Source organism: Xenopus laevis, chromosome 8S, assembly GCF_017654675.1.
Source record: "Xenopus laevis strain J_2021 chromosome 8S, Xenopus_laevis_v10.1, whole genome shotgun sequence".
NCBI lineage: Eukaryota > Metazoa > Chordata > Amphibia > Anura > Pipidae > Xenopus > Xenopus laevis.
Genome location: NC_054386.1, coordinates 215,001 through 242,671, shown reverse-complemented (window position 1 = coordinate 242,671; position 27,671 = coordinate 215,001). Strand labels below are relative to the sequence as shown.

Below are 27,671 nucleotides of genomic sequence, written 5' to 3'. Positions count from 1 at the left end.
TCTTGGACAAGAAGCAGAATATCCAAGGCTATTGTGATACTTAAATTTATAGTTAGTATAGATATGAGTATATATAGTGTATGTGAGTGTAAGGAGGGGTGTGTGTATGGATGCTGGGTTTCATATGGAGGCGTTGAACTTCATGGACTTTTTTCAATCTGATCTAACTATGTAACAATGACCCATAACACCTCCAGAAGGCGCTTAAGGCTGCCCTGTAACTGCAGTCTAATCACAGACCAAATAAATCTGTACATTGTTCCTGATCTCTAATGAAGAAAAACTATGATCTGCTGTAGCATTCATGTTCCCGGACCTCTCAGAGGTTTTCCTCTTACCACAAATGTGTACAGCTGGTCCGAGTGGCTCCGGTATTCTGCACTGCAGTCACCGATGCACAACTCCACTACACCTGGAGCAGGACTAGGGACTAATGACTCTTCCATCTCACAGACAAACCTGACAAAGATACAGGCAGAATATTATGATCATGTGGGAATAAGGTCTCATTTTCCAACTAGATTTACACACAGTGCATAGGGCTTTGTCCATTTATATACAGCTCCATGAGCACTGGTGAATGAAATGGCTGGCTGCTAGTCTATGAAAGATTACTCCACAAGAACTGGATCAGCACAGTGATGTTATATTTAGATAATTAAGGGGATGCAAGGGAACAAATGCAGTCATGAGTCCATACAGAGCAAGCCATAGTTCATTTTTGGAAGAGTGCTAGTGAGCTGCATTGCCCATCCCAGTGCAGCCCCAAACTCCTAAGTGCTTATCATACACTAGAAATGGTCATGGAAAGCCAAGCTATAGCACTTGCTCATGCAGGAATTGTTGCCCAAATTGTGTTTGTGTTGAACTTGTGCTGGTATCCTTTCCTTTCAGCAGTGCAATAGGGTTCTTACACATTGTAAGTCACCTTGCAGACTGAGGGGTCTCATGCATTTCCAGAGTTAAAATAGTGCTTTATGTTTACCGCTTTGTTTTTGCAATATGGCAGCTGGCCCTGAAGTAAGGAGTTCTAAACCAATTGCTGGACATCAAGCTAGAGGCCCTGATTTTTATTAAATGAGCTAGTATCTTGAGACCCTGGAGCATTTGCTTGATCACTGTACCCCCCAGCATCCTAAGGGTATTCCGATCACTGCCTCACTAAGCATTATGCACCACTCACACTCATAGTAAGTTCTACAACCTCAATGGCAAAACCAACAAAGCACTTACCTCTCTGCGCTGATGTATTCAGAGGGCACAGATGTGCACTGTACTCCTGCCACCTGAACCCACACCTCTTTGTAATGAAGCCCAAGGTTGGAGCCAGTAATTGTGACTTTTGTACCCCCTTCACGGGGGCCAGTCAGTGGCTGTATCTAAGGAGTCACAAAACAAGTGTTAATATTTCTGTAAAATAACTCAAGACAAAAAAAACCAACAAGAAATGAGTGTCAATGGTACCTCAGAAATTCGGGGGTAGCTACAGCGCATGTTCCGCTTGCTTAGATGCATCCAGTTGGTTTTGGAATTGCCACAGTATTGGCGAAGGAGGCACTTTCCCTCAGATACACACCAGCCACATTCAAATCTGGGATCTGCCTTAAGACATTGACCGCAGCTCTCTCTCTGAGCTGGACACTTATACAGCAAAGCTACAAACAGACAGAGAAAGACAATCTCAGGGTGCAAAGTGCAAGCATGAAAAGATACAAAGCATATGGAAAGGGGAAATAGAATAATGCTACTGCCACAGCATTCCGATTATTGACCTGCAGATATACACAGGGCAAGAATAAGTTCTTACACTTGCATCAGCCTAACCACGTAAATGCACCCAGAGACATTGCTTCCGCCCAGGTACAGGAACATGAAGTGGATTTCCTGCCAAAATTCTTGAGTATGCATTTCAGCTGAAGAACCCGCTGTGTGTCTGCACCTAGGCCAAATGCAGTGGTTCCTGCTAGGGATGCACCAAATCCACTATTTTGGATTCAGCCGAACCCCCAAATTCTTTGTGAAAGATTCGGCCAAATACCGAACCGAATCGGAACCCTAATTTGCATATGCAAATTAAGGGTGGGAAAGGGGGGGAAAGTACTTCCTTGTTTTGTGACGAAAAGTCACGCGATTTCCCTCCCCACCCCTAATATGCATATGCAAATAATTAGGATTCGGTGCATCCCTAGTTCCTGGTACAATCACAGGTTTAGGCTGATAAAAGTGCAAGGGTTGTCTCTCACCCTGTGTGTATCCACTGGCCAATAATCAGCCTGGTGTGTGTATGGGGGGGGGGGGCAGGAGGAGCACACATTACGGTCATATGAAAAAGTTTGGGAAGCCCTCTCAGCCTGCATATCAATTTACTCCACAAGATAACAGTGGTATGTCTTTCATTTCCCAGGAACATCTGAGAACTGGGGTGTTTTCTGAACAAAGATTTTTAGTTGTATGAAATTAAATCAAATGTGAAAAACTGGCTGTGCAAAAATCTGGGAACCCCTGTAATTTTGCTAATCTGCATGCATGTAATACAGATTACTGGCAACACCAAATTGGTTGATTAGCTTGTTAAGCCTTGAACATAGGCAGGGGTGTCCAATCATGAGCAAAGGTATTTAAGGTGACCAATTGCAAGTTGTGCTTCTGTTTTGACTCTCCTCTGAAGAGTGACAGCATGGGATCCTCAAAGCAACGCTAAAAAGATCTGAAAACAAAGATTGTTCAGTATCATGGTTTAGGGGAAGGCTACAAAAAGCATCTCAGAGGTTTAAACTGTCAGTTTCAACTGTAAGGAATGGAATCAGGAAATGGAAGGCCACAGGCACAGTTGCTGTAAAACCCAGGTCTGGCAGGTCAAGAAAAATACAGGATCGGCATATGCGAAGGATTGTGAGAATGGTTACAGACAACCCAAAGATCACCTCCAAAGACCTGCAAGAAGATCTTGCTGCAGATGCAGGTGTATCTGTACATTGTTCTACAATTCAGCGCAATTTGCACAAAGGATACCTGTATGGCAGGGGGATGAGAAAGAAGCCCTTTCTGCACTCACACAAACACAGAATCGCTTGTTGTATGCAAAAGACGATTTAGACAAGCCACAGTCATTTTGGAACAAAATGCTTTGGACCGATGAGACAAAATTTAGTTATTTGGTCATAACAATGAGCGAGTGTTACATTTGCAAAAGGCTCAACTAAGTATTGATGTAATATCTCTGTTGGGGTGCCCAAATTTATGACTTTACAAAGAGAACAAGTCCGGCTCTGAGATTTTTTAAAATCTTACTAAACACGACAAAAGTGCAGGTATAGATTCCAGCTAATAAACTTAAAAGCGGACTAAACCCTGCTCACCGTAGACATTGGTTGGTCCGGGTGCACGTTGCCCCGGACCCCACTCCTGAATATAAACACCGGGTTCTTCAAGTCTGCTGTACAAATAGTTAAACAGTGAAAGCTGAGCTGCGAATCTTACCCTGCAGGGATGGTGACCCGGGTGCAGCCAGCCCCGAGTCCGTCACTAGGAAGGAACGCCAAAGGTCAGGTAGAAGATTTTTCAAACAACAATAGCGTCTGAGGTCTGACGCGTTTCGTGACAATACACTTCCTCAGAGGTCTCTGAGGAAGTGTATTGTCACGAAACGCGTCAGACCTCAGACGCTATTGTTGTTTGATTGACTATATGTCTTAACAATAAAGAGTTTACCTTTTAAACATTTGGAGACGAGCGGTTCGTGTTGGTGTCCCAGGAGTGCGCGGCCTACAAATCTGTAAATCTTCTACCTGCCCAAATTTATGCACCTGTCTAATTTTGTTATGATGAATATTGCATATTTTCTGTAAATCCAATAAACTTTATGTCACTGCTGAAATACTACGGTTTCCATAAGGCATGTTATATATTAAAAGGAAGTTGCTGCTTTGAAAGTTCAGCCAATGATGAACAAAACGCCAAAGAATTAAGAGGGGTTCCCAAACTTGTTCATATGACTGTATGTAGTAGAGAGAAATACTAAGCATATGGGGGATTAGAGTAAGGGAGTAAGGGAAGGAGAAATAAACAATATACGTAGGAGGGAGACCACAAGGCATATAGGATACTTATCAGAATAAGGGAAGGAGAAATGCAGACTGCAATGACATATGATTTAATTTACCCTTAAATGAGGATGGCTTATCAATGTAAAAGTGTCCGTCCCACACAATAGAGAAACCCACAGAAAGGTTTCCCGACTCATTGCCTTCGTAAGTGTACTGCAAGAGAGAAATAACATTACGGATGTAGCAAAGGAGCAGCACAGAGCTCCATGTCCAAACCTGTATGTACCACAGTCATACATACACATACAAATATCATGCGTTCTAGTAATGCTGCTGCATTCATGAACAGATACATGACCTATAAAGACAGCTACTAATGGCAGTTATAATGCAACTAGCTCCAGCACACCTCTGTATAGAGACAAAGCCAGTAGGAGCAGGCAGTGGGCAGTGTTAGGCAGAGACATACAGTGACCGGCTGCAGAGACCTAAGTGGCCCCAACTAGAATTATGTCTTCTAGCACAATATCAATGGATGTACATACATCACACACACTAAAAATGCAATCATGGAGGGCAGATTCAGCACAGAACACTTAGGGTGTACACAGATATAAATTAAACTAAATTCTCAAGTTTATGTTTAGAACCAGCAGCTCAGACACCTTACAAAAGCACAAACCACCACTGAAAATAGGTAGGGGGTGGGCAGGGATAAAGCTCTTCTGCTCCCTTCTGTTTCCATAGTAACAGTATGGCTCTGCCCCCTAGCAACAAGCAGCATCTTGTTCATTCAAATACAAGCCTGTTCTGTTCTGCTATACATTAACCCCTTCCTGGCAGGGTGAGTTAGGACAAAGACCCAGTAGGAGAGGAGCAGGGATGAAATATATAAATACCGGTAAGTGGGGGGAATCTATTTTCCCAATCCTATGACCCAGTGAACAGAAGGATGGTATCAGAATGGTCCCTTGTGCCAGTTCAGCACAATGAACTCTTGCAGCAAGTTGAGTAGACCTTGCAGCAAGGTTAACCCCTGCATGCTATCACAAATAATTATCCATCCCACAGCTATAGGCAAGATACTAAATATTATTGTGCACATGCCTAGTGCAGGAACAGCTAAAAGCCATGAGCCTAGGTTTCAACTACAGCAGAGACTCTCAGAGGACACACTTTGCTGGCTTTCACACAGTGACACCAATCTATACTATGGCACTTAGCACCAGAGGTTAAAGGTACTTACACCAATCTCTCAATTTAATGGAGGTTCTACTGCACTTATACCAATCCCTTATTATGGGGCCAACCACAAGAGGGAATTGGTCTTAATTATCATTATTCTGTCACACAACAGAATGTGAAACTGGGTTTATCTTTAGTACAGATAAGGAATTGGTGTGAGTGCATCTACCCTAGTGTGAAAGGTATTCGAAATAGGGATTTAATGAAGTACCTGAGCTCTCTCATGCCAGGTAAGCAATGGTGTTAGTACACAACTTCTCACATCAGGTATGAAATTAAGATATATAAGATATATGTAAGTACCTCTATTATGAAGTACTAGAGGTAAGTAATCACTATTTTGGCGTGCTTGGAGCAGACCAGATCAATGAATCAACACAGTACTCATCTTACAAGATTTACTTACCAGCCAGATATCTATTGGTCATTTCTCTATAAACCCCCACCCATAGCATCCCCCACTGTTCCTTTAACCCTCCAACTGCCCCGTATAGCAGCCTCCATATAACCATCCCTATTGGATGTGCGCAAATTATCAGGGAGACAACAGACACTTGAAATGACATATGGTTTAGCTATGACTCTCACTGAGAGAGACAGAGCTAAAAATAATAACCTAAACAAGTGGTGTGCATAGCCAGGGGATTATAACACAATAGAAGTGATTTGGGACATTACAAGAAAGACTGTGCCACCAATGTAATGATCCTTTGTACACTCACACAAGGACAAGGAACACAAGTCACTTGGCAAGGAAAACTTACGGAGGTATTCTGGCACTGCACACTGCTGCTGTTAAACCTCACAGCTGGGACACGTTGCACTTTCCCTTGGATGTTGAACACACACTCATAGTTCTTCTGGCCGGACTGAGGCTGAGGCAGGTTTTTGGCCTTCAATGTGATTGGTTGCACTACTCCAACAGGAATTAATATTTCACCAGTTGGTATAATCTCTGGACAACCCTATTAAATATAAAATTTGTATTGGGTCACCTTGACGTTACCTGACCTCATATTGTGCTTTTATATGGTCATGAAACTCCTTGGTGACTTATGATAACTCTATAAATTACAGTAGAGGTGAATCATCTAAAATATAAGGCAAATAAAGAAAATGTGTTAAAAAGCCAATGTATTTTAAGAATTAGATAATGAAAAGGCAGCACTCAATTATATACAGGCACAAGATTAAGAAATCAGCCCCCCCCCCCCGACACCTAGAGATGAGTGTGAAAGCTCGTGTTCAAGTGATAACACCACAGCTAGGAACTAAATCCTGCTGACAAAAGGTAAGTGAGAGGGGGAACAAGTAGGGGTGCGAGAGAGAGAGAGAGAGAGAGATGGGAAGACCACTGAGGGAGTGGTGTAATAGAAGGAAAGAGTAATGAGAGGCACATGGAGGAAGAATTAATGAGAAGGATGTAAAGGGAATGCAAGGTAGAAGAGACAGCTGGAAGTAGAATTACAGAAATAGCAAAGGAAGAAGGAATGAGAGGACCAAACAGGAATCTGAAATCCTTATCATGGCTTCCTATAAAACAAAGAATAACTTATAAACGTCTCCTCATAACCTTCAAAGCCCTTCATTCCTCTGCACCTCACTACATCTCATCTCTTGTCTCTCTATATGTTCCTGCCCGAAACCTCCGCTCCTCTCAGAGCAACCGCTTGGTTGTACCCCCCACTACTACTGCTGTTTCCCGTATCAAACCCTTCTCTCTTGCCTTGACTCCTTATATTTGGAATGTCATTCCTGAATCTCTCAGGAGAGAATCTTCCCTCAATGTTTTCAAAACAAAACTCAAAGACTACCTCTCGGAGCACCTGGATAACACCTGAACTGGCACTTATAGAACAGTGTAACAAACTGTAACCCACAGCACCTTAATACCCCTCTGAATTGTGTCTGTATGTTACCCTCCCATTTAGACTGTAAGCCCTACGGGGTAGGGTCCTCTAGCCTTTTGTTTCCTTGACACTGAGCACTTAATCTGCATTCTAATTATATTTTATATTTATGTGAATTGTATTCTAATAATGCACTTAGTTACTTTTTATTCCAATGACCCCTTGTTTGTTACTACTAATTTATTGTTTTGTTGTACAGTGCTTTGCCCTCAAGGAGCGCTTTACAAATAAAAATATACATACATACATACATAAGAAGGCACCAGGCAGAAAGAAATAGTAATAAAAAAATGATACACGAGGCAGTATGAAGAAGCTCAATGAAAGGGAGTAAGAATTGATAATGAAAGTCTGGAATATAGAAGTAGAAGAAATGGGAACGAACAGCAGAAATAAAGGTAGGCAAAGAGAAAGAAGCTGCCCTGTAGTAAGAATATGGGCCTTAACAGATGTAATTGATGAAAGAAAAGTTGTTTTCCAGGGTTTAGAAAAGTACCCAAGAGCAGCCACCAATCCTCAGTGGGCACACAGAAATTTCTCATGCTCAGCTGCGCTCCTCAAATATGTTTCATACCTCAGTGCTATTAACGCGTCCCTCAACAAAGGAGCACTCCTCAGCCTTGTGAGTACATAAGTGACGATACTTGCACCAGTGGCAGGAGTACGGGCTGCTCACGCATGAAAGACACCTGCACAAAAAGAGATTTTTTTAGGACATTGTGTACATACACTGGCCAGCTCCCTCAGTCATAGCTAGAGATAATTAGGTAAAGTGAAAGACCCAATCAAGACAATACTTTGACACTCCTACTTCTTTCTGGCCAGGACACCTTCCCCTAAACATTAACAAATTCATTCACCCGCTGATCTTTCCAGTTCCTCCTGATTATATCTCCCCTACATACGGAGAAACCCAGTCCCTGGGACCCTCTAATACTCCCCTAAATACTACTAAACTCAATGAATCGGCTGCTTTGATACCTCACATCCTCTGGGTTATGAATCTTCCTTAAACCATGCTAAAGCAGATGCCAGGAATCCTTTGATATTCCCAATCCCTGTGGGCCATCACATATAAGGTTGGAGAAGACCGCACACCTTATGTACCCAGTTACCTTATCTTTGTTCCCTAGTGTTAGAAGAGTCGGCCATCTCACTTACAGGATACGAAGAAATTCAATAGGACACAAGACGTGCTTTAGCAGGGCAAGCCCTTGCAGTTTTATTAATGCAATGTTTCGGGGACACTACCCTTTGTCAAGTCCCTTTGCTTGACAAAAGGGAGTGTCCCCAAATTGTTGCACATTGCATTGATAAAACTGCAAGGGCTTGCCCTGCTAAAGCACGTCTTGTGTGCCAGTGAATTTCTTCGTTTCATGGCCATCACATATAACAAGAAAAATAACTAGTGATGAGTGAATGTGACTTGTTTCGGTTCGCCGAAAATTCGTGAAACAGCGGCAGATTTGCAAAATGCATTGAAGCCTATAGGCAATATATTTTGTTTGATGCTAGACAATTTTTTTTTCTTTTTTGCGGGGAAACCTGGTGAAAAAATTTGCTCATCACTACAAATAACATCAGAAGTCAGATTTATAGTCACCAATAAGTCATGGTTGTGTTTAAACTTACGACTGGAGAACACTGCAATTGTAGAAAACAAAGTCAGAGCTGGCAAATGTCAGCCCAGTTTCCTTGGATTTCAGGTATATCTGGATAGTGTGAATGGCACCTAAAACACAAAGCCATTTATAAATACAGGAGATATTTCTGTTCTGCGTAGCTATGAATTCTAAACTCAGAAATCAGAATGTAGTTCTTTAAGCTTGTTATGTATGATATGATTTAAGTTAGCAGTTGAGAGTATTGCCAGTTAGTATTAATGTGGGAGGAGGGAGGTTCTGGTGGAGGGAGTACTGTGCTGGTTTACATAGTTACTGCCAATAGAATACTGCTAATAGCATACCTCCCAACTGTTCATTTTTCCGAGGGACAGTCCCTCTTTTGACAGCTCAACCCACAGTCCCTCATTTGTACTGGAAAGTCCCTCTTTTCTCTGCACTGAACAGCCAGAAAAAGAAACAAAGTTTCTCACTTAACTGGCTTTTAGCAGAAAGCCCAGAACAGCTAACAGGTGCAAATAAGATACTTTGTAACAATTTTGAGACACAAAAAAAAACAGTTTATAAGGAGAATTAATTTCAAACTTTCATAACCTGCCAAATGTTGTGAAATGAACATGGTAATTAGGGGGTGTGGCCACAGAAAGGGCATGGTCAGAACATTTCACTGTTCTACGTGCCGAAAAAATTTTTGTCCCTCTTTTTACTTCCAAAATGTTGGGAGGTATGTAATAGAAGTATTTCACAGAAAGCTCTGCCGAATTGTAATATACAGAGGTGTGTGTGTGTGTATGTGTGTGCGTGTGGGGGGGGGGTACTTGGGTCATGCAGAGCAATAGTAAGTTATACATACATACATACATACATACATACATACAGTGAGACATGAAAGAGTTCTAATAGCTGCATTAAATAATTAAGAGTATAATTAGCACTGCAATTTGCCAAATAAAAGAGAGGCTTAGATTATTGTAGGGTGCTCAAAGTAGGAAGCTATACTAAACAATTTTGTCATACATTATATATAGGAATGAATATACAATTGAATATACAAGAGGTATGAAAAGCTACTGAGAGTAGAAATTTTGTATCTCTTTTGAGAGATAACCTTGATGCTAAAGGTTAGTCCAAAAAGATAAACGCCCATGTAATATGTAAAAGCAAGGATAATCCTATTCCTATGGCACCCTACATAACTTTTGTATTGTATTCATAAGATAAAAGCAACCCATAATTAAAGCTGGCCATAGACGCAAAGATCTGATCGTACGAATCGAGGATTCGTATGATTTTCGGACCGTGTGTGGAGAGTACCGATATTTTTAGTCTGGTCGATCGGACAGGTTATAATATCTCTGCATGCATTGCCGATTGTATGATTTTCAGAGGGAGACTGAAACTTTGGTCGGACATAACTTTCGTACGATTGCTGTCAGGGGCAGAACATCTGCTCATCTGTTCTTTTGTACTTTATTTGATCGGAATGATTAGTGGCAGGTCGGGAGATGGTACGATGATTGGTACGATCGGATCTTTACGTCTATGGCCAGCTTTAGGATGAGCATCTAGCCAATTTGTATCATAGAATTAATATGATGATTTTATTTATTTAAATATATTTATATAGTAGTGCACATGAATTGCAATTATTGCCTATGAGCAACACAGTGTACTTTAGTCTATTCAAAGCCATATTTAGGAATTATTTGTTGGGGTGGCATGGAAGCAGAGCATAGTTCAGACTTACCGGACCCCCCAATCACTGCAGGAACTTGGGGAGCAGAGGGAGAGAAACAGTGGATGTTTTCATCTCCAATTGTGGCCTCACTCTCAGCCATGTCCCCAAACAAGCAGGTAACTCCTGCAGACAGACTGGGAACATTCCTCACAGAGAGGGTCAGCTATGAAAAATAAAAGCAATAAGAGAATGAGAGACATGAAATTCCTTTTCCCAGCCAATCCACAAATGGGAAACATCCTACCATCTGTTCGGGGACACTGACTGATGCATTGTTTGGGGTCACCTCCAAATGTACACACTGACTAATGTTAGCAGTAAAGCGGTTTGGCTCTTCAGCTCGCTCACACTCACTTCGGCGGCAGCACCTGTTTAAGAGTTTTGGGTAAAAGTCATTGCAGTGGCAAAAAAAAAAAACAAAAAAAAAAAAAAACACAACAACAACGAAAACATCAAAAAAACAGCCCAACTCTCAACACTCAGAAAGGGGCAGTCTGGGGCAGCCAATGCAGAGGCAAAAAGGAGATTGTGTACTCACCGTTAAATCTCTTTCTCTTCAGTCGCTTGGGGGACACAGGAGACAGTGGGGTACAGCTAATGCCACTAGGAGGCAGGACACAACAGAATAATAAAAAAGGTGACTTCTTGGCTGGCTATACCCCAGCAGTAGGCGGAGCCTAAATCAGTTTGTAACAAAGTAGTGACCGAAAAACTGTATGATAACTTTAATAATTTGAACTGTAACATACTGGCTATGGCCAGAACCATGTCAGACGGATAGAGAGGGCCTCTATCAGGGGAGGGAAGTCCTGTGTCCTCCAAGTAACTGAAGAGAAAGAGATTTAATGGTGAGTACACAAAATCTCCTTTTCTCCATGTCGGCTTGGGGGACACAGGAGACAGTGGGGACTTCCCAAAGCTGTCCCCTATCTTCAGGACGGGAAGGATAGGCCCTATGTGGAAGAAGCCATGGCAGCCTGAAGAACTTTCCTGCCGAAGCGTGTCAGATGTTGCAAAAGTATCAAAGTAATAAAAGTTTGTTAATGAGTGGATCAAAGTCCACGTGGCCGCTTTGCAGAGCTGGTCAGCTGATGCTTGATTTCTGAAAGCCCAGGATGTGCTCATCCCCCTGGTGGAGTGAACTTTTACTCTGTCAGGTGGAGCTCGACCCTGTACTGTGTATGGCCTGTTTGCTCCATTTGGGGACAGAAGACTTTGCGGCTGGCATACCCTGTCGGGGTCCTGAAGGGAGGACGAATAGAGTGTCCGACTTGCGGATGTCTTGTACTCTATGTAGGTAGAACTTAAGAGCTCTGACTGGGTCTAGTGTATGCAGCTCTACAACCTTTGGATTGGAAGGCTAAGGGAAGAATGTTGGAATGATGATCTCCTGATTCAGGTGGAAGGTTGAAACTACCTTAGGTAGAAAGGACGGTAAGGTGCGGAGGACCGCTCTGTCAAGGTGAAAGATGAGAAAGGGAGACTTGCACAATAAGGCGGAGAGCTCAGAGACACGCCTGGCTGAGGCTATTGCCAGGAGGAAAACTGTCTTCCACTGGATAAGAGACCGAGGCCATTGGCTCGAAGGGTGGTTTTGTAATGCTTTAAGCTCCAGTGTCCGGTCCCATGAGGGCGCTGGTGGCCTAAGTGGGGGAGCTACGTGTGCTACCCCTTGGAAGAGAGTCTTGACGTCCGGAAGGAGAGCCAGTCTCTTTTGGAAGAGTACGGAAAGGGCTGAAGTCTGGGATTTTAGGGATCCTAGTGAGAGGCCCAAGGCTAAACCTTCCTTGAGGTTAAATTTACTGATAGCACTTCAAAGTTCCTCTTATGACGTAGGCACCAGGATATAGGTTTTCTTGCTGCCCGCATGGTGCTAATTACTGCATCAGAGAAACCCTTCTTCTTTAGGATCTTGGTCTCAAGAGCCACACAGTCAAGTTCAGATTGGCTAGACATGAGTAGTAGTAGCTCTGGACGAGGAGGCAGAGTCCATGGTTCCACTATGGAAAGATTGAAGAGGCCCGAGTATTAGGTGCGTCGAGGCCACTTGGGAGCTATGAGGATCAGTGTGCTGTGCTCCCTCTGTAACTTCCTGAGCGAGGGTATCAGGGGAAGTAGAGGGAAGGCGTAGGCTAGCCTGAAGTTCCAGGGAGCTGCGAGAGCATCTGCTTCCAGCACTAGCAGGTCTCGGTAATGGGCAAAGAAGGCCGGCACCTTTCGATTTTTTCTTGTTGCCATGAGGTCGACGTCTGGCATGCCCCTTTGGTGCATGATCGGTTTGACGGCCGAGGAAGTCTGCCTCCCAGTTCTGAAGGCCTGGGATGTATATAGCTGACAGTTGGGCATGATGTTTCTCCGACTATTGAAGGATGAGGCAGGCTTCTCTTTGGGCACCTCTGCTTCTTGTGCTGCCTTGATGAATGATGTAAGCCACTGCTGTGGCATTGTCCGACTGTATCTTCACAGCTTGGCCGGACAAGTCCTGTTGCCAGTGAGTCAGGCCTAGGTGAATTGCTCGGATTTAAAGCAGGTTGATTGGTAAGCAGCGTTCCTTCTGGGACCACCTGCCCTGAGCTGAGCGTCCCTCTAACACTGCTCCCCATCCGAACAGGCTTGCGCCCGTCGTTAGGAGATGCCATTGAGGTTCTCCTAGGGGTTTTCCTGCGGAGAGATGGTGGGAGTTTGACCACCAAAGAAGGGATGTTTGAGTCTTTTGTGATAGACAAATCTCTTTTAGTAGGGACTTCCGTTTCCAGGACATCAGAATGTTCCACTGCAGATCTCTGAGGTGATGCTGGGCAAATGGAACCGCTTCTATGGTCGACACCATGACCTCTAGGACCTTCATGCAGTGTCTGGCCGAATGGGTTGGCTTGGTTAGTAATGTGTTCACGAGACTTTGTAATCTCGTTATCTTGTCTTGTGGTAGTGAGTCCTCGTGTTGAACTGCATTCCCACAAAGATCATGGATTGGCTGGGGATCAGAGACGACTTTTCGAGGTTAATGCACCATCCGAGCTCCTATAGCTTGGACATGAGGAATTGCAGGCAGAGTTGGGCTGCTGCGAGGGAGGGTTCTTTGATTAACAGGTAGTTGATATGGGGAGTAATTGATATTCCCTCGTTTCTGATGACTGCAGTGGCCGCTGCCATGATCTTCGTGAAGATTTGGGGGCTGAGATGAGGCAGAAGAGAAGGGCTGTGAATTGATAGTGAAGATTTTGGAAGGCAAAGCGCAAGTATTTCCAATGTGGAGGGAAAATGGGGACGTGGAGATAGGCCTCCTTGATATCGAGGGATGTCAAGTATTGGCCCTTGCTCATCGTTGCAATGATGGATCTGAGGGACTCCATCTTGAATCTTCGAGGCCTTATGAATTTGTCGAGTCCCTTTAGGTCTAGTATAGGACGAACAGACCCATCCTTCTTGGGAACAACTAAGAGGTTGGAGTAGTACCCTTTGAATAGTTCCCCTGGTGGGTTTGGTGTGATCATTCCTGTCAGAATAAGGTGCTAGATCATGAGACGAAAGGCCTTTGTTTGGCTGGTTCCCGAGGGAGTCTGGACATGAAGAAACGATGAGGGGGCCGTGAGGAAAATTCTAGGTGGTAGCCTTGTGACACTACCTTGTGTATCCAGGAGTCCTGTGTAATGGAGAGCCAGGTATCAGCAAAATGTTGAAGTCTTCCTCCTAGGGTTCCCTGGTCTGAAGGGGGAAGTACCAAGTCATGCAGAGGTTGATTTGTCCGCAGGTCTGGAGGAGGGCTTGCGTTTTTGCCAAGTGGATCTGGGCTTGCCTCCAAAACGTCCTCTGCTGTAGGGGGTGTGTCGTGGAGGGGAGGACCTGGTGCTTTTGTTTTGTGAGGGACGAAAAAAAAACTTTCCTCTGCGACATGAAGAGAGGGTCTTTGGCTGTGGAAGTAGTGTGCTCTTGCCCCCTGTCGCTTGACTGATGATTTTGGTAGGGCTGTTCTTAGACAGAGGGTGGAGAGGACCATTTTTCAGCTGAATCCGCTGGAAAAGGATAAAGCTTTAGGAATCTACAATTTGGTTGAAAACGCCGCTCGAGCTTGTCCCATTCCTTTTGAATAATCTGCTCAAGCTGGGAGTGAGCTGGAAAGGTTGGTGAAGATCTGCCGTTTCATTTGAAAAGAGCCTTTGAGGAATTGGTGTTCTCTTCAGTTTCCTGTAGGTTGAGCATCTCTAGGACGGAAGAGATCAGAGAATCGACAGCTACAGAAGAAAATTTTGGAGATTCGTCCTCTGTGCAGTCTGAAAATGTAGTGATGATAATGAGAGATAAGGTTCCCCTTCCAATTCTGGTGGAGGGGAAGAAGGGTTCGGGGAGTTTTGGAACCCTTAGCCTAGGATTTTCCAGTCAGGAAAGGAGTTTGTCCAAGGAGAGGGCTAACTTGGGAATTCCCGTGGCTAGGTGGGTCGCCCATTCCAAAGAGGCTTGCGTAGCTGAAGGGTCTCCCTGGGTAGGAGGAGCAACTGCTTGTGTGGCCTGGTCCATCTGGGTGGGGAGCAGAGCTTTGGGGTTCAGAAGCCTGTAAGGCCGGTTTACATTTTGAGCATATGGGTTCTTTGGGACCCCCAGGTAGCCTTTTGCGACATCTGGCGCAGGCTAAATATTTTAACAGAGGAGGTAGATGATCCCCTGGAGAAAATACCCTCACTGGCTCCCTCTGACATGGTTAGCCCGGGAAAAAACCCCTTTAATAAGGCTGGATAGTACCTGATATGGATGCCCTGCTATGGGAGAGCCGTGAAGGAGGGAGTCAGGGGTGTCAGCGATGTGGTGGAGGCACAGAGATGTGTGTGTCTGATGCCAGTGTCCCCCTTGCAGCAGGTGTAAGTGTAATTTGTAGGAATAAGCGAGAGAAAGTCCTAAACCCTTAAGACACAACAAAAAACTGATTCAGGCTCCGCCTACTGCTGGGGGGTATAGCCAGCCAAGGAGGAGTCACCTTTTTTATTATTCTGTTGTGTCCTGCCTCCTAGTGGCATTAGCTGTACCCCACTATCTCCTGTGTCCCCCAACCCGACATGGAGAAATGTATTTTTTTTCCCCTAAACATATGCATCAGCCCCAGCCATCATTTCCTAGGATATTATTGGGTGGGCAGAATAAAGGCTATGTGTTTAGCAGATTATTATTAGGCAAGCACACTAAAATAACAGCACTAATCCCAGGCACCGCATTCCTTTCCTAGGACAAAGCACAAAAGAAATGTTTAGGAAGACACTGGCTCTTTGCAAAGGGCTACACAGTATTTAAAAGCAGCATTGGATTGGGATGCCAGGGGGCCCCTAAAAAGCCCACTCTCCTCTTCTCCTTACTTACTCTTTTATTAAACTTCTTACACGCACAAGACCCAAATATAGTTATAATAAAGCAGGAGGGCCCACTTTTACCTGGGTCCAACATGCTTTTACCAGGTATCTTGGTGAGCTATAGTTTCACAAAGGAGTCCATTTTTTAAGTGATTTTGCATTTTGTTCAATGGTGTCCAATTAACCCTAGCAAAAAGGCAGTGGTTCCTACAAGTGGATGGGATATGAATAAGAAATGCCTGAACACAAAAAAAATTAAGGCAAAGTAATAACAGAATTGCAGGGAGGGGTGGCTGCCAGGGTTTGTCGCCCCCATGTGATAACCCGAAGGAGACAAAGAGGAAGGCAAAAACAAAAGATAACTGAAAAGTTGCTAGGAACACACTATAACATTCATACTACTATCAGATAGACTCCCCCCCCCCACACCACACACACACACACTCCAACTTTGCATACAACGGAAAATAAACCATCTCATCCCCACATTGAAATGCTTCCTGAAGCCATTAGAGGAAAACAAAGAACATGGGGAAAACATGGAAGTGCTGGGAAAGAATGGGGAGATTGTTCTTTAAGTAAACCATTTCATTCCATATTTTAAACATCCAGCACTGACTGGGGACACAAGTAAAGGAGAACTAAACCTGCCTGCTAAGTGAGTAAGGAATGTTTATTTTCTTCAATAAAAAGCCTTTTACAGTGTGATGGTCTGGTTTGTTCAGTCTGCTAAATAATGAGAAAAGTATGGTCTGAGCAGGGCCGGAACTAGGGGTAGGCAGAAAAGGCACAGGGTGCAAAGCTTGGGGGGTGCCAGGCACATACCTCATAAGTAGCCTACCCCTAGTCCACCATTGAAAAAAGTTAAGCGGGTGCTGACACAGGTGTACAGCCGCTCGCTAAGTGGCAACCCTAGGCGCAATGTGGCTGCCCAGCACTGGGTGTGAGGCTTGTGCACCTGGAGCCCATTTTGTTACATACAGTGAGTGTAGCCCAGGTAACTGGTGATTATTGTGTACAGCAGTCACAATGGAAACACAGGTACATGGAGCAGAGTACTAGAAAGCAAAGAGGAAAGCACAGACACTGCAAGCAGAGGAAAGGCCTGGGTGCCAGAGATCAGAAAAGCATTTCATTCATTCAGGATGTTTCATTTAACAGCATATTAATTGTTCTACAGATCAGGACCATAAATCAGAACAGGGGATAATTATCAAAAGAAGCAGTCTAGCAATTACACCATTTGAACTTTGAAGTGGGAAAAGGTTGATCTTTCAGCCATTCTGTAATACGTAGCTTATAATATATTCATTATATCTGGGGAAGGCTTGGGTTTCTAGAGGAATTCAGCTTGTTTATAGGAACTGCACCCACCCAGCCATGCTGCTTCACAGTAACAGCTTTGGGCACACAAAATGTGAGGACTTTTGTCTTTGTTTCCCCCTTAAGGCAAGTCAATTTTACACTGCCTCCTTTTGACTGGGAAGGAGGATGGAAAAGGGGGGAGGAGAGTGGACACTGGAGAAGGGCTCATTATGATCGAAGAAAAGCCCCCAAGTGACAGTTTGCAGAGCTGTTGGCAGGGCCCTGCGGCTGGGGCCACGTTGCTGTACACAGAAGAGGTGAAACCCAGTCAGCAACAGGGGGAGGGAGAGAATCTGCTATTTATTGCACTGAGCAGGGAGAAAGGGGATAGAAAGGGAAAAATGAATGAGTTTTACAGCAGAGGCTGTACAGAAATGAGCAAGTGTAAAGGGTGGGCAGCTGAAGTGGGGGAGGCAGACAAAAAGAGGGACAGCAGGCAATAAAAGGAAGCGAGATTTATAGAAGAGTGATAGTAGTAAAGCAAAAGGGAGACATTAGGGAATGAAGTAAAGAGATTTTATGACAGAGGGTACAAAAGGTTTATGGGGGAGACCGATACACTAAGGAAATAGACAATAGATCTATTAGAGCAAGAAATATGTGAGAGATAGACAGTATGGAAAGATGAGAGAGACATGAACAAGGGAATGAAGTAAAAGATCTATAGGAGACAGAGAGAAAGGGGAATGAAGGGAGAAAGAGCTATAGCAGAGTATAATGATGGGATGATCTAGAGAAGATAGAAAGGGAATGAGGGTATATCTATATAGGCAAAAGACAGAATGAAGGGAGAGAGATCTATAGTAGACAGAAAACAGAAACATCTATAGCAGAGAGAGAGAGGATAGAAAGATGTTTAGGAGGCATAGAAGGAAGTCAGATCTATAAGGTGACTGACAGTAGGAAGGAAGAAAGAGATGTATAGGAGAAAGGCAGTTAGGAACAAAGAGGAAAGCTCTATAAGAGACAGGCAGCAGTGAGAATGAAATGAGTCAGATCTATAGGAGACAGACAGTAGGAAGGAAGGAAGAGATGTAGAGAAGAAGGGGTGTTAGGAACAAAGAGGGAAGCTCTATAAGAGACAGGCAGCAGTGAGAATAAAAGGAGTCAGATGTATAGGGGAGAGAATATGGTGGGAGAGAGATCTATAGGAGACAGAGATAAATCTATCTGCAAGCTATCACAGCTGTACGAGGTAGGACTTTGCTGTAGAGATGCTGGGCTGTAGTAATTACCAGCTCCCATTCTTTCCCCCATTATACCACTTTGGGTTTGCTGGCAGATTAACCCAACAGAACATGCAAACAGGAGAGCTGTGATGTGGGACAGAGTCATTGAGTGCATGTATGTGCAGACTGAGTACACCCAGGGGATAAAACTTTTCTAAACTGGATTTAAGCCGATCCTAATGGGATTAGAAATGTGCTGCTGTTTGCTAATGCTATAGAGGCATCATTCATATTGCAGTGGTGGATTGGCCAAGTTAGCAGACAAAGATGCTGTAGAATGAATGAAACCTTTAATTGGACCAATATGTGGGAGAATTCATACAATTTCACAGTACTTTTCCCATAAGTCCCTATATAAAGTGGAATGTTGTGGGGGGGGGATACCACTAAAGCGGAGCTCAAGGTCCCTTATACTAAGAGAGCAATGCAACTCCTACCTAAAATAAACAGCACCTTTTTGCAGCAACCCACTGCGTATTATTTAAGTTCATCACTACCACTATATTTGCAACTCCTACCTCCCTTTGTTCCACTAAAAAGTGATAAAGTCTAGGACTTGAAGGGTCTCTCTGCTTTCCATAGTGGATGGAACACAATACTCTTTAAAGGAGAGGGACTCCACCAGAATCTCAGAATCCATCAGTTTACAATAAATAGAGTGGAGTTCAGATAGTGTTTATGCACCTTTAATACATAAACCCAACTAAATGAGCTCATGTCATAAAGGGGTATTTATTTTCCCTTTAGCTGACGGGAAGAGGAAGACACATCAATCCTGCTGCAAGGGAACAGACACAGAGCACTTTCCTTACATTATTCACACATTCCTCACAGCCCCCTTCTCCTACATACTGAAATATGGAGAAAAGCAACTCTTCACTCTAAATCTGCATGCCAATATAAATCAGACCAAAGGCCACATCTGGGAGGCTCAGCACACAGGACAAATGTCTCTGCATTATGCACTCCAGACCTTAGCAATGACTGAATATTGAGATTGTGTGTGTGTGTGTGTGTTACATACAGTACTGTACAGCCTACTTGTGTATAGCCCTCCCAGAACCCTATAAGGAGCCCCACAGAGGCCTGTCTACCTGGGCACCTGTACCTAAATAGAGGTGAGGTCTGGAAGCTCTCTCTGCTCTAAGTACAGAGCCAAAAAGTGTTCAAAGAGAACAGAGAACTGCCAATAACAGTGAGCTACAGTCTGTTTGTTGTTGTTGGATAAACATTAGCTTTTTAATTTGTTGAAAATGACAGAAATTCTACAACTTTAGGGTTGCCTGTTATTTACTTACACTGAAGATAAGTGAACTGTAATTTTGTTTGTAGAAGAAGCATTGTGGGAATGTAACACATGCACACGGATAGTGGAGATCTTTGCCCCCGTCTTTTAAAATGTGGGAAAAGTTTCACCAGTCCTAGCAACAGAGTCACCCCCCTACTACACATTAAGACTTCTCAGTGACATTGACTTTCAAAGAAATACTCTTACCTGTTGTGTAGGACACACCAACCACAATGTGGGTCTCCAGATCCCAGGCAAGAAATGCACGAGTTGTATTGCTGGCAACTTTCAACAGGAACTTTGCTCACCTTTAGGATGAGATTCACAGTTCCAAGTCATACATACATTTAACAGGAAGGGGTGCACACTATTTCACAGACATTCAAAACTTCTCTGCCCCATCTCTCTAGGAGAGTCTGCCTGTTATACTTCCCATGACATATTCAGAGCTCTTCTGCCACATCTATCCAGGAGATTCTGCCTATTGTCATGGCCTTTCTAATTTACATACTCATTGCTTCTCTACCGCTGTCTCACCTGTTTCTCACTCAGGATGTATATGGACTGCCAGTCAGGGCTGAATACCATGTCTCTGAGGATCGGCTTTCCTATAACCACTGGAACACTCTCATAAAGGGCAACATCTGTGGGGCTATTCACACGGATCTGCAGAGGCAAAAACAAGAGCTCTTACATGGAGGAAGGGTAGAACAGATGGGGGAGAAGAATACCGTTTGTATGAAGCTGATCTGAGGGCTTAACCAAAGTACACAATTACTATTCCTTTCCCTGTAAAAAGTGCTCAACTGTCTTCCCAAACAGTTTGCCTACTGCAAACTCAATGTAATATGCTCTTCTTCCCATGATGGCTACACAACAAGACTAAAGTGAATGGTACATACAGTGGTTTATCCAATCAAACCTGCTCCTATCCTGTTTGTGCAGGAATGAATACGATCAGGCAGATTTCAGCCAGAAAGTACTTGTGTTTGCATTTTTTAGTGGAAACCACTATTTGTGCCATTGGTTTGCCTTACCTAACCTGCAATGTGCGAGTCTGTCAGTATCTCCTGATTTTACACAACCATGACACCAATTTATGTACTGTACTCAATCCCCAACAGGTTTAATCAGTATTATACCCTTCTTTTTATTTGAACTTATCTGGTTAGGCTTACATAAAAACTTACCAAAAACTTACCAAAGCAGAGAAACAAGACGCTACAAGCCCTGTTATTAGCAACACTATAAAGTAACCCTCATAATTAAACAGGCAACTAAACAAAAACTCCCCTTTAGTTGCCCTGACTTTGGAACTGCCATTCTTTTAAGGGTCTGGCTATGGTATGGCCTACAACTAGGGTTGCCACTTGGCTGGTATTTTACCGCCCTAGCCGGTAAAAATGATGGCTGATCTCAATGTTAATAGGGAAAAAAGATAAATATTTAGAAAGGCCGGTATTTTTTTCCAAAAAAAGGTAGCAACCCTACCTACAACGGAGTCTCCTATATAAAGTGATTTCATATTCCTATAAGGGGCCATTTTCCCTGGTGTCCTGTTCATGTGATTGCCAGGAATCTCAGACAAGCTTGTTGCCAGCAGTCTTGTGCACTTAGGACAGAAACACTCCAGTCTGGTGAAGCCCATGCCTCACACCATGTAAATGGAATAGGCTCAGGGCAGCAAACGGACAGAGCAGGGAAAAACCAAGTATAGTTTTAGTGGGGAGTAACATGGGCATTTTGCTCAAAAGTATGTGTTCTACATTGCAGCCTAAACTATGGGATAGAGCAGGGTACTACTACTGCCTGACTCTTGTACCCTGCATTGTTGCTATAACCACAGTTCGGTTATTACAGAACCAGTGGAATTATGGCCCTTCACTGTCTCTAATTGAACAAGTTTTTCATGCACAGAAATGTAACTGAACACACAAAGCAGCTCAATGCTAGATGGAGTGGGCCTTAGGCTCCTGCTAATTAAGCTGCCAGTATTGCGAGACTCGGGATTTATGACAAGAGATGATATATTCACTGTCCTTTCCCCAGCCAAGGTGAAGGCCAATCAATAAAAATTGTCATTGGTTTCTTGCCAAGACCTCTCTTTTCCACCCCACTGGCCTCTCCTCCTCTTTTAATCACATCTTGCTGTACAGTCAGTTAATCTCATCCTTATGCATTTGCCTCTCTCCGGCACATAGGCGGCCACATTGAGCTGCCTCTACAACAGGTATGCAGAATGCAATCGGTTACAACCATTTTAGAACACATTCTACTTAGTTTCTCCTTCTGACCCCATAAATCTCTTCATGTGATGATTGCATTGAAACTAGGAATAGGCAGCTGCCCGGGGCAAAATCAAGAGACAAAAGAAAAAAACAAAAGCAAAGGAGCAATTTCCTCTAACCAAACTAATCCTCCTGGTTGGGACTGACAGTTTAGGCCTATGAGAATTCCTTTTTCTCTGGTCAGGCCTGCTGTCAGTGTAGATGAGCAATGATATAAAAAAGCCCTCCAAAAGGGTGGGTACCCACAAGTAGGAGCTCATTGTAGAAGGAGGCTGCGGGTACCCTCCTGTTTGTTGAAAAAAGCAAACACTAAGAAAAGCAGGGTCTTCTGTTGAACTGCCTGGAAGATGTGTCTTTTTCCTCTTGTCAGAGAGTAAGAAAGTTCTTTTGCTCACTGTACCGTCTAGTACACTCTGTTTAACTTTACCTTTTTCAGTGTTCCTGCACGGGTGCCCACAAAGACCACAGAATGCTCATTGTAGCTATAAGCTGCTACACTAGCCATTCCATCCACCTTTTCCTCCAAGAGGGGAATACCTTCAATCACCTGCAGACCCCCGATTGGCTGATTGAGAGCCAGCCCACAGAAAGCATCGTGAATACGGATGGGCTGAAAGAAAAGAGAACAATAAAAGGAGACTAAAAAAGAGAAAATATTTAAGAACAACAATGGGCACAAGAGAGCAGCAAAGGATCCCAGAATGATGGCACATAAGAAGCATAGAACTTGGTGAGAAGAGAGGAAATCAAGGCTGCCAGTAGGTCTGTAAAAAGTATGGACGAGTAGCACACAAAGCAACACCAATGGACTGACAAGCAGCATGGATCTGTAGGACCGGGATACCTTCCACACAGCTTTAAGGGTAAACCAAGCTGAAATGAAGATTCACTTCTACACAGTTGTTAAAAGTAACAGTAACACTGAAAAAGTATGGTTGTGCTGCATTCCCTTTACCTGTGCTGCAGGAAGGCTAAAGGGATTCGAGTTGCACTGATGTATCACTGGATGAAACACACTATTCCCTGGATGCCGTTTGTATTTTGGTACAATACTATATAGCCTATTGTATTTGTTTTCTCTCTCACAGCCTGGGGGTTTATGTAGGACTGCACGTGGAAAAGAAGCACAAGATGAAAATGAACGTGCCACGCTGACACGTAACAGTTTAAAATATAGCAAAAAGAACAGATCTGATGGGGTTCACCACAAACAACTGGGTGTAAGTTCCATAGAGACTTTGAAGTGGTTGTTTCTGCAATCACCATTATATGGTGAGCAACCCAGGATTTCATATAAACATTCATAGCACAGCAAGTCTTGTGCTACTGCTACTGAAAAATGCCTTACCCTTTAAACAAAACAGGGATTGTTTGTCCATATATTGCAATATATTTAAGCTGAACAACTACGTCACACTCATCCCATATCTGGCCAGTCCTACGCTTAATTTTCATCTGATTCATTAAGAATTCTGTTGCTTCATTATACATTTTACAAAGGGACTAAGTGTTACCCGCAACTTACTTGCTGCTTTCAAAGTAAAACTCCCAAACTTGGCTGCCCTTTTATTAGACACCAGTGGGATCACCTGACTATAGCTGGGAAGGGTGGGAGCTACAACAGTTTTACTTTGAAAGCAGCAAGTAAGTTGCGGGTAAAACTAAGTCCCTTTGTAAAATGTATAAGGAAGCAATAGAATTCTTAATGAATCAGATGAAAATTAAGCGTAGGACTGGCCATATCGGGGATGAGTGTGACGCAGTTGTTCAGCTTAAATATATTGCAATATATGGACAAACAATCCCTGTGTTGTTTAAAGGGTAAGGCATTTTTCAGTAGCAGTATGCACAAAATGTCGCTGTCTTAAATATATTGATAATGGGTTGAGTGCAGAGGAATTTTGTATTTTTCCATATGTATTTGTGGTCACAAACTCATTGCACCCCCGCCTAATGATTTTAAAAATTAGTGGTGAGCACAACTTTCCCTTGTTTCATAGGAAACTAGCACTTAATGGTTTGTACTGCATTGCTGTGAATGTAAATGGCATCAGTTGTGTTGTGGGAGCAATTGCCAATCAGTTGTGTGAGTAGGTGCAACATGCAACGGGAGCAAATTCTCCTCATGGTTGTTGTGAATTCCAGGACTCGCTGGCATTCATGTGACGCGGCAGGATTGTTTGTAGACACAAGTGCTTTTCTGAATGGTACACTGATGGATGCAATTTTAAGTCTATTTTATGCGCTCTCCTAATAAATACAGGCTGTGTATGTTTACAGGTAGTGTGTGTGTTAGAGTATGTGTGTGAGAGAAGAGGTGGCAAAGCCCCTGGTAGCACAGCAGAAAGGAAAGAGACGACAATATAGGGAGTCAGGCTTGGCCCTGGGAAGTGATGATTAGGCTGCTCCCCCCCTACCCCACACACACACTCCTGGCTACACAAAGCCAACTATGACCTCACTCTATGGACTCACACAATAGTCACAGGAGTTTGCCCTTCTCTACATCTCCTAGCACAAACAAGTGAGACTCACAGCCTTCCACTGTACAGCTGCCAATTAGTGCACTCCAAGAGTGGGGCACATTTACTCCAGAAGGGTTACAATTACCCACCAGTCACCCATATGCTGGAGGCCACACACAATTATATTTGCAGCAGGAGTAACTCTAATGACTCACTATAGCATGGATGTTATGATGTTTTAGGCTAAGGCCCCTCTTAGCAGACATGTCAATCACCCATGCCTGAAGCAGGTGATCTTAGGCCCTCATTCTACCCACCCTGCTGGGGGTAAAAAAAATCTATTGGACTCCCTAAAAATCCAGGAGGGCTGACAGACGGGTCTTAATGGCCTAACATTTGGGCTGACCTCAAAAGCTGAAAGATGCAGAATGAAGGGTTGTTCACCTTCCAAACATTTTCTTCAGTACAGTTGTTTTCAGAGTGTTCCCCAGATATAAAGACTTCTTTTTCACTTAACATTTTTAATTTTTTACAGTTTTTTCAAAATCTAAGTTAAAAGTTGAATGTTCCTGTCTTGGGTGTTTCAGTCTGGCAGCTCAGTAATTCAGGTGCAGACTGTTACCATTTGCTACATTTAGTTGATACATTTCTCAGCAGCATCTCTGGAATATTAGTAACTATTGTATCAATTCTAACAGCTGCCTAATGAAATGTATCAACTAAATTTATTAATTTAGAACAGTTTAAAAGGTCGGCGACCCCCCCTCCGAGAGGTGCTTTAGAAGGTGAAAAATTAGGGATGCACCAAATTCAGGATTCAGTTCGGGAATCTACCTTTTTCACCAGGATTCGGCCGAATCCTTGTGCCTGGCCGTTCTGAATCCTAATTTGCATATGTAAATTAGGGGTGGGTAGGGAAATAACGTTACAAAAGAAGAGTTTTTTCCACTTTTTCCTTTCCTGCCCCTAATTTGCAAAAGCAAATTAGGATTTGGATTTGGTTCGGTATTCGGCCGAATCTTTCACCAAGGATTCGGTGATTCGGCCAAATCCCAAACAGTGGATTCGGTGCACCCCTATGAAAAATGAAACTTTGAAATTCAATATTAAATAAACAGTCACACATAGAAAATAAAAAGCAATTGGAAAAAAAAAAATCATGAACTATCTGAAAACAACTAGGTGTTTGAAGGTGAACAACCCCTTTAAGTGTGAAACCACAATGTTTACCCTGCTGTTTTGCAGTAGCATTCAAGACAGGCAACATTTTTATTTTTTTATGTAAACAATTAATTTAGCTGAAGCAGCGTTTTACTTTTGGGCTGTTTTATGCGATAGATTTTTGGGGGTATAGTTTTCCTTTAATTAGCAATGTTTCAGCAAGTGAAATACTAGACTTCACCAATTGTCTTTCCTTACCTGTGACTCACAGTGGAGTCCTCTCACAGTCTATACACCGTCTAAGACAAAATAGTGCATAGTACTCTCTTTTAAACAGATATTCAAATAAAAAAGGGCTTATTCATGGTGCAAAACGCATCAATACACAGTACGGGAGTGATGAAATGCACAACATGAAAGATGAGAAGCAACACACACACACACACACACACACACACACACACACACACACACACACACACACACACACACACACACACACACACACACACACACACACACACACACACACACACACACACACACACACACACACACACACACACACACACACCTTGCATTTTGACACTTTTGTGGCATGTTTATTTATTGAGGTGTAATAAATGCCATTTTTTTGTGGGCAATATACTTAAACCATGTGACACATACTAAGAGAATAGTGGGTAAAATGCCTATCCCCAAAATGTACTGCTATCACACAGACAAGCAGCCATATACAGGTATGGAATCCACTATCTGCAAACTGTTATCCAGAAAGCTCTCATTTAGAAGAAGGCCATTTCATATAGACTCAATTTTCATTTTTTTTGTAATGATTTCATTCTTCCCTGTAATAATAAGACCGTACCTTGTACTTTATCCTAACCAAGATAGAATTAATCTAACTTGGAGACAAAACAAGCTTATTAGGTTTAATTAAAGGGGAACTCCACAAAAACATAACTGAAAGGGATACTGTCATGGGAAAACATGTTTTTTTCAAAACACATCAGTTAATAGTGCTGTTCCAGCTGAATTCTGCACTGAAATCCATTTCTCAAAAGAGCAAACAGATTTTTTTATATTTAATTTTGAAATCTGACATTGAACTCGACATATTGTCATTTTCCCAGCTGCTCCCAGTCACGCACAGATTCGGGGGAGATTAGTCACCCGGCAACAAATCTCCTTTACTTCAGGCAACTAATCTCCCCGAACTGCCTTCTTGCTGGCTAGAATGAAAATCGCAGGTGGGATGGCAATCGGAGCGCTTCATTTTCCGAAGTCCCCCGAAGTTTCCTCATGAGGCAACTTCGGAAAATGAAGTGCTTCGAGTGTCATCCCGGCCGCGATTGTCATTCTAGCCAGCGGGAAGACAGTTCAGGGAGATTAGTCGCCCCAAAGAAGAGGAGATTTGTCGCCGGGCAATAATTTCCCTGAATCTGGCTGTGTCTCTGCCCTTACTGCTGCACTTCAAGTTGGAGTGATATCATCCCCCCTCCCTTCCCCGCCCCAGCAGCCTAGAACAATGTCTGTTTGGGAAGGATTTGCATATGTAAATTAGGGCTTGGATTATCCAAATATTTTATGAATGTTTCGGGAATTGGGCAAAACCCAAAAAAGTGGATTCACTTTATCCCTATTTATGTGCATGTTTTTGTACATGCTGCCTGGAAGATCTAAGAACAGCACTCAATAGTAAAATCCAGGTCCCATTGAGACACATTCATTTACACTGAGTAGGAGAAACCACAGCCTGCCAGAAAGCAGTTCCATCCTAAAGTGCTGGCTCTTTCTGAAAGCACATGACCAGGCAAAATGACCTGAGATGCACCTACACACCAATATTAAAAGTTAAAAAAAAAAATACACTTGCTGGTTCAGAAATGAAATTTTATATTGTGGAGTGAATTATTTGCAGTGTAAACAGTGTAATTTAGAAATAAAAATTACACCATAAAAACCATAACAGAATACC

At 43.2% G+C, this 27,671-nt stretch overlaps 1 protein-coding gene across 1 annotated transcript in view; it reads right to left on the bottom strand.

Annotated features, from left to right (window-relative positions):
* The window catches only part of plxna3.L (plexin A3 L homeolog), a 72,442-nt gene that overhangs the window by 26,441 nt on the left and 18,330 nt on the right, over positions 1–27,671 (bottom strand). Inside the window, exons 3-14 of the mRNA XM_018232174.2 lie at positions 22,495–22,677; positions 20,317–20,445; positions 19,987–20,087; positions 10,806–10,929; positions 10,571–10,724; positions 8,834–8,933; positions 7,776–7,890; positions 6,056–6,256; positions 4,163–4,259; positions 1,465–1,655; positions 1,234–1,379; positions 339–459 (exon numbers count right to left, since the gene is read on the bottom strand). Of these exons, the coding sequence (XP_018087663.1) occupies positions 339–459; positions 1,234–1,379; positions 1,465–1,655; positions 4,163–4,259; positions 6,056–6,256; positions 7,776–7,890; positions 8,834–8,933; positions 10,571–10,724; positions 10,806–10,929; positions 19,987–20,087; positions 20,317–20,445; positions 22,495–22,677 (1,662 nt within the window). The remainder of the gene's footprint in view (positions 1–338; positions 460–1,233; positions 1,380–1,464; positions 1,656–4,162; positions 4,260–6,055; positions 6,257–7,775; positions 7,891–8,833; positions 8,934–10,570; positions 10,725–10,805; positions 10,930–19,986; positions 20,088–20,316; positions 20,446–22,494; positions 22,678–27,671) is intronic.